Consider the following 21,170-nt stretch of genomic DNA (forward strand, 5'->3'; position numbering starts at 1 on the left):
ATTTTGGGTGGCTTAAGACTAAAAACACCAGCAAATCAGCTCTAAGGGAATTACATTTTGGAAATCAGTTCCAAAGTATTCTCACGCATAGTGATACAGTAGGTGTGATTTTATACAAATGTAAGCTAGGTTTGCAATTAGTATGTTTTAGTCCGTTTGGGGTTCTTACAGTCTGCAAGCAAATTACTTGTGATTATATTCCGGCCCCCTGACCATCATCTCAAGAAAAAATAAATAATAATTGACCCGGGGCTGAATCTAGTTGATGATCCCTGGTATAGAGCATAAATGAGAGATGACTACAGCCGGCACACCGAAACCAATTTGGCTATGATTTAATAATCAACACAGTTGTTTGACAAAACATAAACAGAAAGAAAGAGATATGTGTTACACAGTGCTATTTTTTTTAATGTCTGCGCCACACCTTGCTGAAAAGTCAACAGACCAGAGAATCTGGGTAAGCTTGGTCCTGGAGGACATCTCAGTCAACGGAGCCTTTGTTTTATGTTACTTTTGACACCGCTGGGAAAAAACAAGGGGACCTATCCATTATTACTGAGACAACACCCTGCCAAACTAAACCTTCAGATGTCCACCTGTGCTAAGATGGTCTTCAAAGAGGCCCTCAACATTCTGCTTTTACATCATATAGCATTATAATCTGATCTGCCACCCTCAACGCAATAATCTGATGCCAGATACGGTCCAGATAACACCAAATGGACATATTCAATTATATTCATTTAGGACTTACAGATAAACCTTCAAAATAGTATGAGCTCACTGGTAATACTGAACATTCACATTTGAATAAGACCCAGTTACAATGCTAAAATGACAGGATGGAAACATAGCAGTGAAGGCTGCTGATAGGAGGATGGCTCATAATAATGGCTGGAAATGAAGTATAACGGCTGGAATGGAGACGTGTTTGATACCATTCGAGTGACTCCATTCCAGTCATTATTATGAGCAGTCCTCCCCTCAGCAGCCTCCACTGATACACAAGCTATTGGTAAGCTTGTTGGCTGCATTCAACTGCATTGGACAATTCTAGAAAGCTCCTATTCATGTTAACCTTTTGACAATATATGATTTTGTATTTATCACTTCGGAAACATCAAACGTGTTTTCAGATTTCTATAGCATGATTGCATAAAAAGCAGAGGTCTTGTGTATACTACATGTGCCCTCTTGCCTTCTCCTCCTGGTGCAGCAGCTGATCACTGGCTCCTGAAGCAGACTCTTCACTCATCCCATGCATCTCCATATTGGTTCTTTTTCACTGTGGAGACAAAATAACCATACAGAAAATCAGACATACATTCCCAGTCAAAACATTTGGACACCTACTCATTCCAGAGTTTCTTTATTTTTACTATTTTCTACATTGTAGAATAGTGAAGACATCAAAACTACGAAATAACACATACGGAATCATGTAGTAACCAAAAAAAGTTACATCAAAATGTTATATTTGAGATTCTTCAAAGTAGCCACCCTTTGCCTTGATGACAGCTTTGCACACACTCAGTATTTAAAAAAAACTTGATTTATATATTTTTTGATTTAACTACACAAGTCAGTTAAGAACAAATTCTTATTTACAATGACGGCCTACACCGGCCAAACACGGACGATGCTGGGCCAATTGAGCACCGCCCTATGGGTCTCCCAATCACAGCCGGTTGTGATACAGCATGGAATCGAACCAGGGTGTCAGTAGTGATGCCTCAAGCACTGAGATGCAGTGCCTTAAAACTTTGACAGTCCATCATTACTTTAAAGACATGGTCAGTCAATGCAGAAAATGTCAAGAACTTTGAAAGTTCTTCAAGTGCAGTCGCAAAAACCATCAAGCGCTATGATGAAACTGGCTCTCATGAGGACCGCCACAGGAAAGGAAGAACCAGAGTTACCTCAGCTGCAGAGGATAAGTTCGTTAGAGTTACCAGCCTCGGAAATGGCAGCCCAAATAAATGCTTCACAGTGTTCAAGTAACAGACACATCTCAACATCAACTGTTCAGAGACTGCGTGAATCAGGCCTTCATGGTTGAATTGCTGCAAAGAAACCACTACTAAAGGACACCAATAAGAAGGAGCGACTTGCTTGAACCAAGAAACACGAGCAATGGGCATTAGGCTGGTGGAAATCTGTCCTTCAGTCTGATGAGTCCAAATTTGAGATTTTTGGTTCCAACTGCAGTGTCTTTGTGAGACACAGAGTAGGTGAACCGATGATCTCCGCATGTGTGGTTCCCACCTTGAAGAATGGAAGAGGAGGTGTGATGGTGTGGGAGTGCTTTGCTGGTGACACTGTCTGGGATTTATATAGAATTCAAGGCACACAACCAGCATGGCTACCACAGCATTCCGCAGCGATACCCCATCCCATCTGGTTTGCACTTTGTGGGACTATCATTTGTTTTTCAACAGGACAATGACCCAACACACCTCCAGGCTGTGTAAGGGCTATTTGACCAAGGAGGAGTGCTGCATCAGATGACCTGGCCTCCACAATCACCCGACCTCAACCCATTTGAGATGGTTTGGGATGCGTTGGACCGCAGAGTAAAGGCAAAGCAGCCAACAAGGGCTCAGCATATGTGGAAACTCCTTCAAGACTGTTGGAAAAGCATTCCAGGTGAAGCAAGTTGAGAGAACGCCAAGCGTGTGCAAAGCTGTCATCAAGGCAAAGGGTGGCTACTTTGAAGAATCTCAAATATAATTTTTAAATTTATTTATTTAACACTGTTTGGTTTACTACATGATTCCATATGTGTTAGTTTTGATGTCTTCACTATTATTCTACAATGTAGAAAATAGTAAAAATAAAGAAAAACCCTGGAATGAGTAGGTGTAACAAAACTTTTGACTGGTACTGTATGTCTATGCAATGTAGTTCACTAATGCACCCGGAATGTTGTGTTTGTTTAATTCAACAATTATAAAAGGCTACATTTAAAAAAACATTTATTTAACTAGGCAAGTCAGTTAAGAAAAAATCTTATTTACAATGACTACCCCGGCCAAACCCGGGCGACGCTGTGCCAATTGTGCGCCGCCCTATGGGACTCCCAATCACGGCTGGATGTGAGGCAGCCTGCATGGCTAATTATTGCTACAAACTAAAAAGCAAATGTTAGCGTATCTTAGCATGTTCCTTGATACAGACCCCCTGCTCTGGCCAAAGACACTGATGTCCAAGTATGTGAGCACTGTTGTTGACACTGAATAATCATACACCCATTGTAAGCACCATATGTAAATAGTCCCAACAACAACAGATCTCTGTGGGGAATGAATCACCATCTCTCTTCAGAACAGGTGTTTCAGCCGGGGACTTGAGCAGAATGTCTGCCTTTTGGGTCAGGGTAACCTCGTAGTTCTCACGGTTTCTGCTTCGTAGGTCCTCGTACAGGGTTGGTCTCTTTTTGGGAGTCTCATCATCCAAGTAAGGAGGGACTAAAAAGGCAGTGAGGGGAGGAAACCTTTCAGAGAAAACTGCTATTCAAGGCGTCCGGCCAGGGCCAATACAAAATCTGTAGAATTCCAACCACAGCTGATTCAAAAGTGAGATAATGTTCTCAAATGCTCTCTTTACTTCAACTAAATAACATTCATCTTGAAGACAATTCTGAGAATAAAACAAGGATGAGTGAGAGAGTATTATCCATGTCTGTAATAACAACATGCAAATCCTGATGTCCGTACCTGGTTGGTTGACATCAGCTGCAGCTCCTGTGGGGTCAGACTCACTGAGGGGAGGGCTCAACAGAGCACCCTGATCACTGTAGGAGAAGTCACTAGGGTAGCTGAAGGAGTCTGCTTGGGTGCGAGGTTCCGCCACTGACTGGGAGGCTTGTTCAAAAAAAGCCTGGTTAGGATCTCCCAACTCTGATGGGTTCTGAGGAGCAAACCTGGTTCCAATGAAAATTTTACTTGGTAAGATGTCAAAACAATAATCAGTTACCACAATGGGGAAAGGAGATTAGATGCAATACTAACTGTTGAGGGATATGACGTTGTCCTTGTCTTAGGGCTTCACCCAATGGGGAATTCTCCAGATTTTTGAACTTCTCCTGACATATCTTTGTGTAGGAGATCTTCCCGCCAATGTACCCAAACAGACCAGCAACTGAAAATAGACACCACGCACACAAAAGTGAATATTCCCATAGACATGACACTGGTACATATACATACACATTTTGAATTCCAGCAGGACACTGAAAAGACTCATATTCAGCCTTCACTTACTAGCTACTTTAGGCAGGGAACCAAATCGTGGTGAGGGTGCAAGGACTCCTGAAAGGGAGAGATTGACTTTATTTTCTAACCCAATGAAAGGCATTAGAGGCTGATATTTGAATTACAATCTCACTGGACTGAGCATTAAACGTACCTTTCATAACGAGTGCTTGAGCTACAGACACTGCCACAGCAGTTAATGGAAGGGCTGTGAATACATAATGATGTCATTAGTGCATACAGAATCTATACATCCTTATAACTCTTTATTTCAACAATGCATGCTCATAACACCTCAGTAGCTACAAACTTGAGTAAATGAGAAATCAGAAGGGGTAAACCTGGGGTGTAATCAGTGGTTAAATTAGGATTTGGAAGGTCTGTAGTTGGTGGGCTCAGCTGAGGGGATGATATAATGTACTAGCCTAAATATATACTGACAAAAAGCACACATCACAGTCTTCACTATTATTATTAGAAAATAGTCAAAATAAAGAAAAACTCTTGAATAAATAGGTGTTCGAAAACATTTGACCAGTAGAGTACACAGTGGCAAGAAAAGGTATGGGAACCATTTGGAAATACCTGGATTTCTGCATAAATTGGTCATCAAATTTGATCCTTTGGCAGCAATAACGTCAACCAAACGTTTTCTGTAGTTGCAGATCAGACCTGCACAACGGTCAGGAGGAATTTTGGACCGTTCCTCTTTACAAAACTGTTTCAGTTCAGCAATATTCTTGGGATGTCTGGTGTGAACTGCTTTCGAGGTCATGCCACAGCATCTCAATCGGGTTGAGGTCAGGACTCTGACTGAAGCCATTCTGTTGTTGATTTACTTGCGTTTTGGCTCGTTGTCCTGTTGCATCACCCAACTTCTGTTTAGCTTCAATAGGTGGAGAGAAAGCATAACATTCTCCTGCAAAATGTCTTGATAAACTTAGTAATTAATTTTTCCGTCGATGATAGCAAGCTGAGGCTGATGCTCCCTCCACCATACTTTGAGATGAGGTTTTGATGTTGGTGTTCTGTGCCTTTTGTTTCTCCACATAGTGGTGTGTGTTCCTTCCAAACAACTCAACTGTAGTTTCATCTGTCCACAGAATATTTTGCCAGTAGCGCTGTGGAACATCCAGGTGCACTTTTGCAAACTTCAGACGTGGAGCAATGTTTTTTTTGGACAGCAGTGGCTTCTTCCGTGTTGTCCTCCCATGAACATAATTCTTATTTGGTGTTTTATGTATCGTAGACTCATCAACAGAGATGTCAGCATGTTTGAAATATTTCTGTAAGTCTAGGATTCTTTGCAGGACGGCCACTTCTAGGGAGGGTAGCAAGAGTGCTGAATTTTCTCAATTTATAGACAATTTGTCTTGCCGTGGACTGATGAACATCAAGGCTTTTATAGATACTTTTGTAACCCTTTCGAGCTTTATGCAAGTCAAAAATGCTTAATCTTGGGTCTGAGATCTCTTTTGTTCGAGGCATGGTTCACATCAGGCAATGCTTCTTGTGAAGAGCAAACTCAAATTTTGTGAGTGTTTTTTATGGGGCAAAGCAGCTCTAACCAGTATCTCCAATCTCATCGATTGGACTCCAGGTTAGCTGGAGTCCAATTAGCTTTTGGAGACGTCATTAGCCTAGGGGTTCACATACTTTTTCCAACCTACACTGTGAATGTTTAAATGTGGTATTCAACATAGACAAGAAAAATACAATAATGTGTGTGTTATTAGTTTAAGCACACTATGTTTGTCAATTTGTGACTTAGATGAAGATCTGATCAAATTTGATGACCAATTTATGCAGAAATCCAGGTAATTCCAAAGGGTTCACATACTTTTTCTTGCCACTGTGTGTGTGTGTGTGTATATATATATATATATATATATATATATATATTAGGAGGTAGTTAGAGTAGTAGAATGAACAACATGCAATTTCAAAATCTGGTTGTGCAACAGCTGTTTTTCTCTTATGTCAGTCAATGGCAGTCACTGAATTAGCCATTTCAGCTAACACATTTTTTTATTGCTAAATTAGTATAAACTTGTAATCATGGCAGAATACATACAACATTCAATGTTCAGCCTTATTGTCCACAAACTTTACCTTCCCAGGGGCCCTGCCCTCCAGTGGGCCCCCATTGATTTTGTCATTCTCACTCTGATATCAGATTAACATGGCATAAATCATGACAAAATGTGTAGAATTGCAGGAAATGTTCTTTAAAAACCAAGTCTCTCTCTCCTATCCATCAAGAGGGGGGCCACCAAAACGTTTTGCTCGCGAGGTGCCGCCAAAAGGCTAGGGCCAGCACTGTCCCTATGCACGTAATGCCATTGGCACCCGGAAAGCGTATAAACCATGTTGCTGCTAAAAACTCTGGTTCTAAAACAGCGCATTTTACTCATTACTTGGATTTGAGAAAAAAGTGTAGCCTAGTAATACTAGAAAACTCAGTGATCCTCTTTTAACAGTGGCCATCAAGACTACTTTTAAAGGTGTGTTTCCCGCAACTGCAATAAGAATGTTGTAGGCTACAATGACTGGGCAGGCACATTTCTCTCCCTGTAAGGCACTTGTAATTTGAATGCGTCTCAAGAGGAATATTATTTTCTCGCATAGAGATTGCTGAACAATTAAACAGGTAAACTATTACGTTTCTTTTTTTTGCCATTGCTTACATGTAATGTTGGACAATAATGTTACATTAGATAATTCAAATAACAAAAAGGTACCTGGTCTTAGCTCCACCTGGCTCTCATTTGGATCACAGGTGTTGTCTCGGACTCGGACCAATTTAACCCCTGGGTGTAATCATTACCCCCCCAAAAATTGACACTAAAACAAGAGTTTCTATTGGAGAAATTCAGCTAAGTCCCTCCCCGTTCGTTTCAGTTTAAGAAATGTTTTGCAACATAATCAGGTAATGAATACACCCCAGATATGCGTCACAAATGCGTGGCCTGGTAAGCATGTCATACCGTGTCCACCAATTGCATATATGTTTTGTTTTGCCGGATGTCTAGCCCACATTTTCCATACTTGACGCACATGTGCTTCGCTTTTCAAATCGCTAAACGCTAGCTTGTTGGAGTCTGTGTGTACTTCCGTTTGCACCACCACACCGCAGAAGTTGAAATATTGAACACACCTGTCTAATGCTGCACCCTTAACATTAGCGCTGAAAAAGTGCATAATTTTCTAGTGATGAGCTGGAATTTTACCTTCAGTGACCTATATGCTGAGTGGTTTGAAAAACTAATTAAAATAACCATGGTTTTCTACATTTTTGTGTAGGCAACGGGAACAATGTAAAACTACAAAATAGCTTTCTCGTTTCAAACTTAGACGTCTAACAGTATCTTGGTTCTGGTCTAATGCTTCTAGAAAGTTGACCCGTTCACATCGTGACGCATTTCATTACGCCCTACTGTACGTCATCTTCACGGAGTCTTGCCCAGCTACTGAACCGAGAAGTGTAGTGTTTGTAATGCAAGATGGAGAGCCTGTCTTGTCAGAGATCACATTTATTTTGGGAGATTGCAAAATGACCTTTTCATTCAAGACAGGATAAATATATTGTCTCAGATGATAAATGTTTTCTTTAGTTACTTTTTCCTCAACTTGTTTATCTAACGAAGTCAAGCTAGCTTGCAGAGCAGATAGCTAACGTTAGCTAAAAGCTAGGCTAGGTTGAACATAGCATTGTAGCTACCAACCTCTCCACCTAACAATTATCATAAAAATGTAATTACCATCAACCTTAAATGGGAGGCAACAGTCATAATATAATTAGCTTAACAGCCAATGTGTATTATTTAACATTGCTATTCAAATAGTACTCACTTATTGTTATGGGTAACTGTTTACAAGTTACTAACTATACCATGAAGCCATCACCGAAAACCACATTTATCTTCTCTGTTTTGTTAACTCCCTGCTCTTTGGCAGACTGGCTGAACTGAAGACGAGGCAAAGTATGCAGTGTCTGTCTCGCGACGGAGCCTTCAACCGCAAGAGGGCGTTGCGCATTCACTCCGTTGTGGACGTCTCCATTGAAATGTATGACATCCGAGTATTTATGGGTAATTTGAACGAGTTGAGGCGTTAACGATTCTGCATGGTCAATACGACATCTGCAGTGGCTGTACAGCATTTACTGCGAGGCTGCCTCCGCAGAAGTAAGAGCATTCATACTTATTTTAGCCACACTCGCTACGTTCAGGCTCTGCCCTGCCCAACACAGGCCCGATTGCTTCTGCCAAATTTAACGCCCGGCCCTGCCCAAAAGCCAAAACCATTATAGACTTCCTCCGTTAGTAAATCCATTAACTGTTCCTTCCTGTCACACGATCGCTGCGTTTAGCAGCTCTGCCAGAGATATTAGAGAAAGGAATCCCACTGGACCATGAATGGAAGAACGCATAACGCCCCACAGACTGTTGACCAATCACGTTCATGTTGTCATGCTGCGTCACACGGTCGCTAAATTAATCGTCATGTAATCCCTTCTCAAAATCGGTATTAGTTGAGAAATGTCTATTTTCCTCGAAAGTACGTAATCTTACAATTCCAAAACTATACAATAAAACAGATCCCAGATGAATGATTTCACATTTTGCGAAAATGTGTAATGTTCTATTGTTTAAGAAATGCATGGTAGATGTTGGATTTTTGAGATAGCGCCTAATTGACTCCCATTCCCTCCTTGAAGGAGAGCTCTCCTTGTCACAGAATCACCGCGCGGTCCATTGACGACAAACACGATGGGCGTTAATACTATTCCAACGGAGATTACCATATCTTTAAAAAATATATTCCAATGGTGATTACCATATCCTTTAAAAGTATCTCTGGCTCTGCTCAATGAACAAAGACAAGAGAGAGCCATTAGCTACTTTTGGTCACTCTAAACTCCGACAAAACTCAAGCAAATGTTTGGGGGAAATAATCTCTTCCGTTTTATATATACAGATGCACCTTGTGCCAGGGCCAATGAAAGGCCACTCTAAAATGTGCAGTTATGTCACACACTACATTTTCTCAACACAAGGGAGCATGCTCGCTACAGGAACTGTCTCCCAGAGCTTTTGCCAAAGATGTAATGTTCATTTCTGAATCAAATACAATTTTATTGGTCACATACACATGGTTAGCAGATGTTAATGTGAGTGTAGCGAAATGCTTGTGCTTCTAGTTCCGACAGGGAAGTAATATCTAACAAGTAATCTAACAATTCCACAACAACTACTGTATACACACAAATGTAAAAAGGATGGAATAAGAATACGTACATATAATTATATGGATGAGAGATGGCCGAGCGGCACAGGCAAGATGCAATAGATGGTATAAAATACAGTATATACATATGAGTAATGTAATATGTAAACATTAAAGTGCTATTATTTAAAGTGACTAGTGATCCATTTATTAAAGTGGCCAATGATTTCAAATCTGTATGTAGCCAGCAGCCTCTCTGTGCTAGTGATGGCTGTTTAACAATCTGATGGTCTTGAGATAGAAGCTGTTTTTCAGTCTCTCTGTCCCAGCTTTGACGCACCTGTACGGACGTAGCCTTCTGGATGATAGCGGGGTGAACAGGCAGTGGCTCGGGTGGCTGTTGTCCTTGATGATCTTTTTGTCCTTCCTGGGTCATCGGGTGCTGTAGGTGTCCTGGAGGGCAGGTAGTTTGCCCCCGGTGATGCGTTGTGCAGACTGCACCAACCTTTAGAGAGCCCTGCGGTTGGGGGTGGTGCACTTGCCGTAATACAGCCTGACAGGATTCTCTCAATTGTGGACCTGTAAAAGTTAGTGAGGGTTTTAGGTGACAAGCCAAATTTCTTCAGCTTCCTGAGGTTGAAGAGGTGCTGTTGCGCATTTTTCACCACGCGGTCTGTGTGGGTGGACCATTTCAGTTTGTCCGTGATGTGTACGCTGAGGAACTTGAAGCTTTCCACCTTCTCCACTGTGGTCCCGTGGATGGGGAGGGTGCGCCCTCTACTCTTTCCTGAAGTCTACGATCATCTCCTTTGTTTTGTTGACGGTGAGTGAGAGGGGGTTTTCCTGACACCACACTCCGAGAGCCCTCACCTCCTCCCTGTAGGCTGTCTCGTTGTTGTTGGTAAGCAATCCCACTACTGTTGTGTCGTCTGCAAACTTCATGAGTGAGTTGGAGCCGTGCATGGCCACGCAGTCATGGGTGAACAGGGAGTACAGGAGGGGGCTGAGCATGCACCAATGTTGAGGATCAGCGAAGTGGAGAGGTTGTTTCCTACCCTCACCACCTGGGGTCCGCCAGTCAGGAAGTCTAGGACCCAATTGCACAGGGCGGGGTTGAGACCCAGGGTCTCAAGCTTAATGATGAGCTTGGAGGGTACTATGGTGTTGAATGCTGAGCTGTAGTCAATGAACAGCATTCTTACATAGGTATTCCTTTTGTCCAGTAGGGATAGGGCAGTGTGCAGGCGATTGCATTGTCTGTGGACATGTTGGGGCTGTTGGCAAACTGAAGTGGGTCTAGGGTGGCAGGTAAGGTGAAGGTGATATGACCCTTGTCTTACTCACATTGGCCACGGAGTAGTCCTTGGTAGCAGGCCGCGTCGGTGGGACTGTATTATCCTCAAAGCGGGCAAAGAACGTGTTTAGTTTGTCTGGAAGCAAGACGGTGTCTGTGACGTGGCTGGTTTTCTTTTTGTAGTCCGTAATTGCCTGTAGACCCTTCCACATATGTCTTGTGACTGAGCCGTTGAATTATGACTCCACTTTGTTCCTAAACTGACATTTCGCTTGTTTGATTGCCTTGGAAGGAATAACTACACTGTTTATATTCTGCCATATCCCCAGACAACTTTCCATAGTTGAATGCAGTGGTTTGCGCTTTCAGTTTTGCGCAAATGCCGCCATCTATCCACGGTTTCTGGTTAGGGTAGGTTTTCATAGTCACAGTGGATACAACATTTCAATGCACTTCCTTATAAACTCACTCACCAAGTCAGCGTATAAATCAATGTTATTCTCAGAGGCTTCCCGGAACATTTTCCAGTCCGCATGATCAAAACAATCTTGAAACGTGGATTCCGATTGACCAGTGACCAGTGTTTAATGTTTCTAGCTACAGGTATATCCTGTTTGAGTTTCTGCCTATAGGACATTAGGAGCAAAATGGAGTCGTGGTCGGATTTGTCGAAGGGAGGTCCTTGTATGCATTGCGGAGGTCAGTGTAGGAGTGGTCCAGTGTATTGCTCGCACGAGTGCTACAGTTAAAGTGCTGATCGAATTTAGGTAGCCTTGTTCTCAAATTAGCTTTGTTAAAATCCCCAGCTACAATACATGCAGCCTCAGGATATATGGTTTGCAGTTTACATAGATTCCAGCGAAGTTCCTTGAGGGCTGTGGAGACATCTGCTTGGGGGGGGGGGGGGGGGGGGGGGGTGTAATACAAGGCCGTAACTAACATTATTTTGGGAGATAATGTGGTCGGCATTTGATTGTAAGGAATTCTAGGTGAGGTGAACAAAAGGAGCTGAGTTCCTGTATGTTGTTCTGATTATTCCATGGATCGTTAATCATGAAGCACACCCCCGCCCTTCTTACCAGAGAGATGTTTCTGTCGGCGCGAAGCATGAAGAAACCAGTTGGCTGTACCGACTCCGACAACATATCCCGAGAGAGTCATGGTTCCGTGAAACAAAGAATGTTACAATCTCTGATGTCTCTGGAAGGCAACCCTAGCCCTAATTACATCCACCTTGTTGTCTAGAGACTGGACAATGGTCAGTAATATACTCTGAAGCGGTGGGTGGTGTGCACGCCTTCAAGGTCTGACCAGGAGGCTACGCCAGCTACCTCTCCTGCGGTGACGTTGTTTTGGGTCAGCCTCCGGGATGAGATCCAATGTCCTGGGTGGTGGTCCGAACAAAGGATCCGCTTCGGGAAAGTCGTATTCCAGGACCTCTACATCCAGCGTCACATGTGGGATCCTCTGGCGTGGGGGGGGGGGGGGGGGGCTGGGACGGCATAGGCCCACCCACTTGGGAGCCAGGTCCACCCATGGCTGTGCCCATGCCCAGTCATGTGAAATCAATAGATTAGGGCCTAATTACTTAATTTAAATTGGCTGATTTCCTTATGTAGCCGATGTGAAATGGCTAGCTAGTTAGCGGTGGTGCGCGCTAGTGGCGTTTCAATCGGTGACGTCACTTGCTCTGAGACCTTGAAGTGGTGGTTCCCCTTGCTCTGCAAGGGCCGAGGCTTTTGTGGAGCAATGGGTAACGATGCTTCGAGAGTAACTGTTGACGTGTGCAGAGCGTCCCTGGTTCGCGCCCAAGTCGGGGCGAGGGGACGGACGTAAAGTCAAAAACCGGTTACACTTATATGAACTGTAACTCAGCAAAACCTTTGAAATTGTTGCATGTTGCGTTTATATTTTTTATATTTGACGTTTTAAGCACTTCTGACACCATGTTATGATCTTAAAGCCAAAATAGGCTTGATCCAAGAATGTGGTAGGAGGCTGAGTATGGAGGGTGTGACACGATTGCAGAGCCTCCGGAGGCATACAGAGTCCATATTGAGAGCCGTACCACATCGCTGTGTGCCATCAAAATTGTTTAAAAATGCAGCGGGCTCTGTATAGCTCTGCATTTAAATGATTGGTTGACGGTAAGTGGGGGTGTGAGTTACTGAATAAACACCAACTTTCTTCACAACAGCTCTGCGCTGCTCCGCGAAGCATGAATGCCTTGACTTCTGCAGAGGCCGTAAATGCAGCTCAGCTTCAGAATGTTAGTGATCAATTCAGTGATACCTAGCCTTAACCCCATTTATAACGTCTGTCGAGTCGGGGCCTGTCGAGTCGGGTAGCAGAACTCTATTACGGATCACTCTGCATCGTTACAACATTTGTGACTACATTTGTGACGCACTGCGCAATGCAGTACGCAGATGATTTGGCCTCTACAAGCATCCGGAGGCACCGCGGTTGTGTCAAATGCTTGGTATGGACCTTCCATATCGCATTGCCAGAGCAAGCATAAATGGCCTTTCATGCTTCCAGAAACATATTGCAAGCAATGCGTGTTAATTTTTAGACAGAGCGTCACGCTCTTAAAACTCCCTGTACAGAAGACGCCTTCGTCCAATGACTTGACGTGTAATGAAACAGAGTCATGATTAGGGCTTGGGAATAGGGTGCTATTTGGAACACATCCTTATGTTGTAGCATGACTTACATCTGTACCAAAAGCTCTCTTGGTTGCATTCCCGAAACACTCTCTTCTCCTCCTCCGTGGGAATGTAGGGTGCCCCAACTTGACTCTGTTATACAGGGTACAGAAATGTAGCAATTGTAATTAGCTAGATAACATATACATAACAGATTACACTCAACTCTGTTGTGTTCTACTTTTCCACTGCACTACATACGCCAGTCGTCTACTGTATGTAGTGAGTGGAGTGGTTGAAATGCTAACTAAATACTTTGCATCGCGTAGTAGCTTTATCGACGATAGTATTACTACAGTACTACTTGATTAACTTGCTAATTACTCATGTTTGAGTTAGCGACTAGAAAGTGCTGTTGTAGCTAGCTTGGGAAAACTGTTTGTTTGGCAAGCCATTTTACTTTAACTAGCAAGCTAATCCGCAGAAAGCTAACTAGCGGTTAGCTAGCTACTGTTAGCTTGTTACTGTACCTGAGCCCCTTGTTGTTGTTGATCAGTGAATCCCATTGACGTTTGTGACATGACTAGAAAAGAAATGGAGGTACGGAGAAAAATTTGCTACACCATTGATTCGAGGTTATGTGCATGTGTAACAGGGGAAACTTCAAAAATGACCTCCAAGCTTTCTGCCTCAAAGCAGGGAAGCTGTTGAAATCAGAAGGCGATTGCCTTACGCAAAACCTGAGTGTAGACGTCACACGTAAAAGAAGCGTGCCCAGTCTTCTTCTTTGAGGAGGTTTAACGGCGGTTGACATCCAATAAATGTTGCATTACTGCCACCTACTAGACTGGAGTATACTTCCCTTATGCATTGCTTGAAAATAAATAAATAATTCAAATAAATAAACAAATACTCTACCATCTAACACTACTCACTCACCACCCAACTCCACTATTTAACTATATATAGTCCTATCTCAGGCCAACAGCCTGAAATTACTTGTTGGCCTATCCCTCTATACTGGTACAGATCTACTACTCACACCACTCCTCTCAGGATCCCTCCCCCTTGACCCATCTTCCTCTACTTTCTTCACTGCCTCAGCATACGACAACTTCTGTGCTAGTCTAACCCTGGAAACCTCCACCTGCCTCTCTCACACTGGACATTTCTGATCCCCAGCCCCATGGGCACCCGTTTAATTAACACATACCACTACTTTCCCCAATGTTACACATTGCTTTGTCTCATGCCCTTCTGCACACTTTTAACACCGAGGAACCTCCTCCTACACACTGCTTCCACATGCCCATAAGCTTGACACCTGTAACAACGTAATGTATTCGGCACAAAAGTTACTAGAGTATATAAGATATCCTGTAACATCACTTTGTCCAGCAACGGCTCAACATCAAAACACAAAAGAACACACAACAACTCTTACGCCATCCTGTCTAAGTCGCAACAAACGATGTGCATGACAAACACTGGGAGTCTTCCCCTTTTGTTGGTCAACTTTCACATTTACCGCTACCATGTAATCACTCCTTTCAATGGTGCCCTTTTCTTGAGTGCAAAGCAACTCGCATCTCTTGTCCCCATTTGTTTAATGTGCAGCGCCTGCACCCTCTCATCAGCAGAAACACAAACAATTATCACAAGACCACTTTTGGTTACCTTCACCGATTCCACAACACCCAACTCTGTTTTCAACCACCCTGAAACCACAAATGGATAAGCCAAAAGGCAAGGGCCCACTTTTTCCAAAAATGTCACTCCTACCATCACAGACTCATCTTTATCCTGACCCTCGGTGCAACCCCTCGGCTCTGACAACTAGCACGCCCGGTTCAGACACAACAAAGCCTCAAGACCAACACTTGCTCCAGATTGAAATAGTTGGGCTCGTTTGAGCAAATAATTTGTCAAGTCGGTGACCAAAGCTTTTAAAGAGTCTTGCATTTTGAAAAAAATCTGATTTTCACCTCTTGACCTTTACAAAAATCGTATGATTAAAGGTCCTAAAGGGTAAGGTCGGATGGGGTTGGGTGGGCTTGGGGGATGGGGGAGGGTCTTGATCACACCGATAGTGTTATTGCATTTTGGTACACCCGAAGTGCATTCATTTCATTCATGGAAAGCTGCGTTTGCCTTGCGCAATTGCATTGCAGAGGCAGTTGCAGTGCCTTCTGTGTGTTGCATACATAATATTTATCAATCTTATGCATCAAACTGTATGCTTAGATGTCTTGACAGAAATGGTAGCAGAAGGTGAATGTTGAACTTCTGTTGCACACATATCCAGATGATGCTGCATTCCATTTTGCGTAATAACCCTGTCGGTGTGATTGAAGCGGGACACTGTATATGTGATCAACCTGTCAATGTGAAAAGCACCTTACCTCGTCCAGTCTATTCATCTGAACGCCATCCAATCAATGCAGAGGTGTAAGATTGCCAGAGCCTGAACAACAAATAAAATATTTTATACAATGTAGGTGTAAACAATTTGAACCAATCATATAATGCAAAGGGCGGGGCATATTGCCAACATTTTGACAGTGGTACGCTCATATCAGACAACACAAACCGCAAAATTGTTTACCAATCTGTCAACGGGGATAGTTGCTATTAGACGAGTTAATATATTTTAAAAATTAAAAGAAGAGCGTTCCAAAAAAAGAACGGATGGGAAAGGAAGGTGAGGACACATACTGAAATATCTCATTTGCGATCCCAGCGAAGTTTCACTGACACTGTTGGAAAAAGCTATAATTGTAGCATGCCAGAGGAGTTGGATTGCTAGCAAACAAGCTAAGCGTACTTTAAAAAAGGTAAGCTCGGCCGAGATTTGAAATACAAGGTCCTACCAAATAGCAAATTTATTAAAGTTAGCAGACCTAGCTTTTCGTAGCGAGCAGTTTGCCGTTTCGGACAAATTGATAAGCTATGGAATTGCTTCGATACTAGCTAGCATAGTTGGGTAACGTTAGATATCTGTCTTGCTAGCTATGTGTTATTAGCTAACCATGTCAGGATTTGGCAAACCCAGAAGTACTCAAATACTGGACAGGAAGGAAGTCAAATGAATGTTACCGTTGTTGTCAGTTAGCTAACATTAACCAGTTCTAGCTAGACAGCCAATTAATAAAGGAAACTAGGCTGGCTAGCTAGTTAGTTATCTAACGTGACCAACTCGCTTGCTAGCTACGACGTTGGCGATATTGAAGACACAGCACAATGGCAATCATAGCACGCTAACTGTTGTTTTCTCATGTACAGTACCAATAATTTGATAAAACCCCCCTTGCGTCTTTTGTTTTGCCACTGTGTCTATCCGTTGATTTACGTCGTAGGTGTTCCTGTCACCATGCTATTCGTTTTTGAGGAGGCAAGCTGCAGTCACACAGGCGAGGCAAGTTAGAGCATGGTCAAAGATCCTGCTTTGATTTGACTTTACACCTAACTTGGCAGGTAGTCTAATACTAGGATACAACTAACGTTACTGAGTGCGGTTAATCAGCAAATATCCATATACACTTGTATATTATACAGCTGTACCTTACTTACTCGGACATTAGTTGCCTTTGTCATGCCAATGTACCCCAAAGTTGTCTCCATTACCTATATAGCCCAACAACCAGGAAAGGAAATCTCCCCCAAAATATTGGATTCTCAAATATCATTGCTGGGTGTTTGCTCACTCTACCTCTGTTCTGTAGGCGTTATATTTAAAGTTAATCAGCACTGTAATAGCTAACATTCTGTGATTGCTCCTGGGCACAATTTATTCTGTGTGTAATTACGGCAAAGGCCAAATTGCATTTGTCCTGTTTAGCAGCTGCTTTTGTCCACCTCTTAAATTAGGCCACATCCTTACAGCGTCTGTGAAAACGGTGGCAGTACACACACTGCTCAGTAAAGATCAATCACAATATATTGGCAATAGCCTGTCCATTGCCTCTCTCTTTTGGTGTGTTTGTACAGCAAAGGGAGAATAGACACACAATGAGGAGTTTGTTCTTGTTTTCTATAGCTGTTTGTTCTTGTTTTCTGTAGCTGTAAGATGGCAACACAGAGAGAAATCTGGTCAGTCTGCAATGAACCAGGAGGTGGAGAGAGCTGAACAATTTCAGACCCTGGGGCCTTTGCAATACACTTCTCATCTGGAGAAAAATCTGTGTGTCACTCCCAAATGGGTCAGGGCTCTACAGTGTGACCATTTTACTCGCAATTAATTTAGGAGCACCAGTGCACCTAGAAAAAGGATTCTGTCTGTATTACCTCAAATCTTTTTCATTGTGCCCCTAAATTTCATTTTGCACCTACATTTTTCAATTTAGGTGAACACATGCTCTTGGTGTACATGCTCTGAATAATCAGTAACCACTTGATCCAAGGACTTTGGTGCTTTTTGTGTTGTTGCGTAAACATATTCAATTACATCAGAGGCCAGCAGGCAGATGCAAAGGGTGAATTTGAGTGTGACATTGTCATTCACCAGGCCAGCCAATGTTTACCATTCCACTGTTAACATGTAACATCCTAGTGTTCAATGTAAGGGTCAAAGTATTAAAGCAGCTTTAAAAAAAAACATGTTTTGCTTATCATTGCAATATTTAGATGACTATGGTGCTGAGGCTACATCTTACATAAAATTATGACGATAATGTAAAATCTTATGTAAAATTGTTGAATAAAATTGGTTAGATCACTGTCATGGTCAGGACAGGAGGCTGGTTTGTTGTGGTCACATTTAAGAAAGTGATGAACCCCCTCTCTGCCCCAACCCATACATGTCTCTCTGTGTGGTTGACTGATCCTCACAACCTCCCCCTTCAGGGATAAGCCTCTGATTGCTGTACAGATGTGCACGCACCCACTGGGCCTCGGCATAGGAATGGCAGGGAATCCTTCTAAATTGCAAAGGGGCATCTATCTGCGATTACCCAGGGCATAATTCCGGGGAATGTGTGTTTTTGGGTTAATCCTGGAAGACATTCATGTCATTGAGTGAAGGGATGGAGCTGGTCTCTGAGTGGTTCCCCTGTCAAACCATGGATGTGTCTCTTCTCAGGATGAGCCAGAGGAGAGCCATTGGTCACTCTTATTTACCTTTATTTTACTAGGCAAGTCAGTTAAGAACAAATTCTTATTTTCAATGACGGCCTAGGAACAGTGGGTTAACTGCCTGTTCAGGGGCAGAACGACAGATTTGTACCTTGTCAGCTCGGGGATTCGAACTTGCAACCTTTCGGTTACTAGTCCAACACTCTAACCACTAGGCTACCCTGCCGCCCCCCAACTGCATAGTGTGATTGTTAGATTTATATGAGCCAGATAAGAGCTGTGCAGTCAAGCATTTCTCTTAATGAGTCTGGTGCCTCACTGTTTCTCCTGTCCCATCAGACTGACACTGTTGTCCCTTTCCTCTCTTACTGCTTTGTCCCTGTACTGACCAACTGACTGACTCTTTTGCACCTCTGCCATCTGGTAAAACAAATGAGGCTTCCCAGTGTTTACCTTCATGGAGTTCAAGGCTGCACAAATATCGTTATCTTGCCTTGCTTGTTGTTGACTCTGTAACACCTGCATCTGGCTGATCTACGACCTCAACATTTCACCTACTACCTTATCAAGAGCACTTACAGGAAACCCTGGATTTCCTGTGTGAAATATCCACTATTAGCAACTGAATGACAGCCTTATTTTGCCTGCCTGGTGATGGTGAGACTGGATCTCTTGCCAAATTATCTGCTAAACCTAACTGAAAAGTTTGGTGGTGTGTCTGTTTGCTTGGTGCTAAATTATTAACCTGAACTGCTGCAGTCATTATCCGGTGGCAAAAATAAAGAACATGTTAAACTGCAAGCCATGCAAGTTACTCTGATTTTAAAGGTACTGGTGCTAAGCAACTTTAAAAAGAGGATAAATAGCTGTTCATCAGACAAGCCCCCATCCTTTAGTTATCGTCATCCTAAAATGAGCAATCCTTTGTCTTTGGATGCATTCAAAGTGTTCTGTAATACACAAATGTGAATTGAGTTCAGCTAGAAATAGCCTATAATGGGGCCTTGCCGAGGCATATTATTTTTGGCTTTGGGTAGGGAGAACTGGTTTGGAGCAGGATAATTGATGTTTGGGACTGACTTCACCAAAGAAACCACCCGGTCTTCGGCCCAAGGAAAGCCAGCTCTGTTCCTCTCTCACCGCATACAGAGTGTGCCTGTGTGTTTGGACTGGAGCTTTCAGGGGCTGTGTACTAGGTTTCACATGAGCTCTCTTTAGAAATCAAACTGGTTGTGAGGAAGATCTTTCTAAAACATGCAAACAAGTGGTCCTGTTAGGGCAGTTGCATGAAGGCCTTATCTGTCAGGAGAATCTAGTGTTCTGCTCCATACGAAGGTTGTGATTACGCAGGAGAAAAGCCTTTCATTTAGTGCTGGTGAACAAGATGTAGTTAGTTCTTATTTCGTCCTTTTTGTCCTATTCGTCCCAGTTGTGACTGTGCACCAATGCTGAGATCTAGTGTTGCACAAAACATTCGATACTCGAACATGAAAAACGGTTCGGGTACTTCTGTTGAATGTGTATCACGGATAAAATCTATCAACCAGTGTTAATTTCTTCATCAAAAATATTACTGAAACACCATTTTTTTGTGGCAATCACTCACTGTTGACGTTGAGACGGGTGTTTTGCGAGTACTGTTTAATTAAGCTACCAGTTGAGGACTTGTGAGGCGTCCATTTCTCAAACTCGACACTCTAATGTACTTGCCCTCTTGCTCAGTTGTGCACCTGGGCCTCCCATTATTTCTATTCTGGTTAGAGACAGTTTGCACTGTTCTCTGAAGGGAGTAGTACACAGCGTTATACTAGATCTTCAGTTTCTTGGCAAGAAACTGGAATAGCCTTCATTTCTCAGAACAAGAATAGACTGACAAGTTTCAGAAGAAAGGTCTTTTGTTTCTGGCCATTTTGAGCCTGTAATCGAACCCACAATGCTGATGCTCCAGATACTCAACTAGTCTAAAGAAGGCCAGTTTTATTGCGTGTTTAATCAGAACAACAGTTTTCAGCTGTGGTAACATAATTGCAAAATGGTTTTCTAATGATCAGTTAGCCTTTTTTTAAATGATAAACTTGGATTAGCTAACACAACGTGCCATTGGAACACAGGAGTGATGGTTGCTGATAATGGGCCTCTGTACGCCTATGTAGATATTCCATAAAAAAATCTGCTGTTTCCAGCTACAATAGTAATTTATAACATTAACCAATGTCTACAATGTATTTCTGATCAATTTGATGTTATTTTAATGGACAAAAAATGTCCTTGTTTTTGAAAGAAAAGCCAAAGCCCAAACTTTTGAACGGTAGTGAACAGTACATGTTTCAAGCAGACCACCATAGTCCCTGTGCCCATGAAAGCGAAGCTAACCTTTCCCTCAATGTGCACAAGACAAAGGAGCTTATCGTGGACTACATTAAAAGGTGGGCCGAACACGCCCCCATTCACATCGACAGGGCTGTAGTGGAGCAGGTCAAGAGTTTCAAGTTCCTTGGTGTCCACATCACCAACGAACTATTATGGTCCAAACACACCAAGATAGTTGTGAAGAGGGCACGACATCTTTTCCCCCTCAGGAAACTGAAAATATTTGGCATCGGTCCCCAGAGCCTCAAAAAGTTCTACAGATGCAATATCGAGAGCATCCTGACCGGTTGCCTCAAAGCCTGG

At 42.8% G+C, this 21,170-nt stretch overlaps 2 protein-coding genes across 4 annotated transcripts in view; one reads left to right on the plus strand and one right to left on the minus strand.

The window, feature by feature from the left end:
• Positions 1-309: 309 nt before the first annotated feature.
• ociad1 (OCIA domain containing 1) lies at positions 310-14,167 on the minus strand. Its single transcript, XM_020499305.2, has 8 exons — positions 13,958-14,167; positions 13,496-13,580; positions 4,411-4,464; positions 4,266-4,313; positions 4,014-4,143; positions 3,720-3,925; positions 3,315-3,470; positions 310-1,288 (listed from the first exon to the last, which is right to left on the minus strand). Exons 1-8 carry the CDS (start codon positions 14,006-14,008, stop codon positions 1,251-1,253), a joined length of 768 nt encoding a protein of 255 aa, XP_020354894.1. The 5' UTR covers positions 14,009-14,167; the 3' UTR covers positions 310-1,250.
• Positions 14,168-15,982: 1,815 nt separating this feature from the next.
• The window catches only part of fryl (furry homolog, like), a 104,289-nt gene continuing 99,101 nt past the window's right edge, over positions 15,983-21,170 (plus strand). Inside the window, exon 1 of one of the 3 annotated variants that reach the window (XM_031785846.1) lies at positions 15,983-16,128. The gene's annotated coding sequence lies outside the window, so the exon portion shown is untranslated. Of the gene's footprint in view, positions 16,262-21,170 lie in introns of all 3 variants that reach the window. The other 2 variants (XM_031785848.1, XM_031785845.1) reach the window with 2 other exon arrangements.

This window comes from Oncorhynchus kisutch, linkage group LG13 (genome assembly GCF_002021735.2).
Source record: "Oncorhynchus kisutch isolate 150728-3 linkage group LG13, Okis_V2, whole genome shotgun sequence".
Lineage (NCBI taxonomy): Eukaryota > Metazoa > Chordata > Actinopteri > Salmoniformes > Salmonidae > Oncorhynchus > Oncorhynchus kisutch.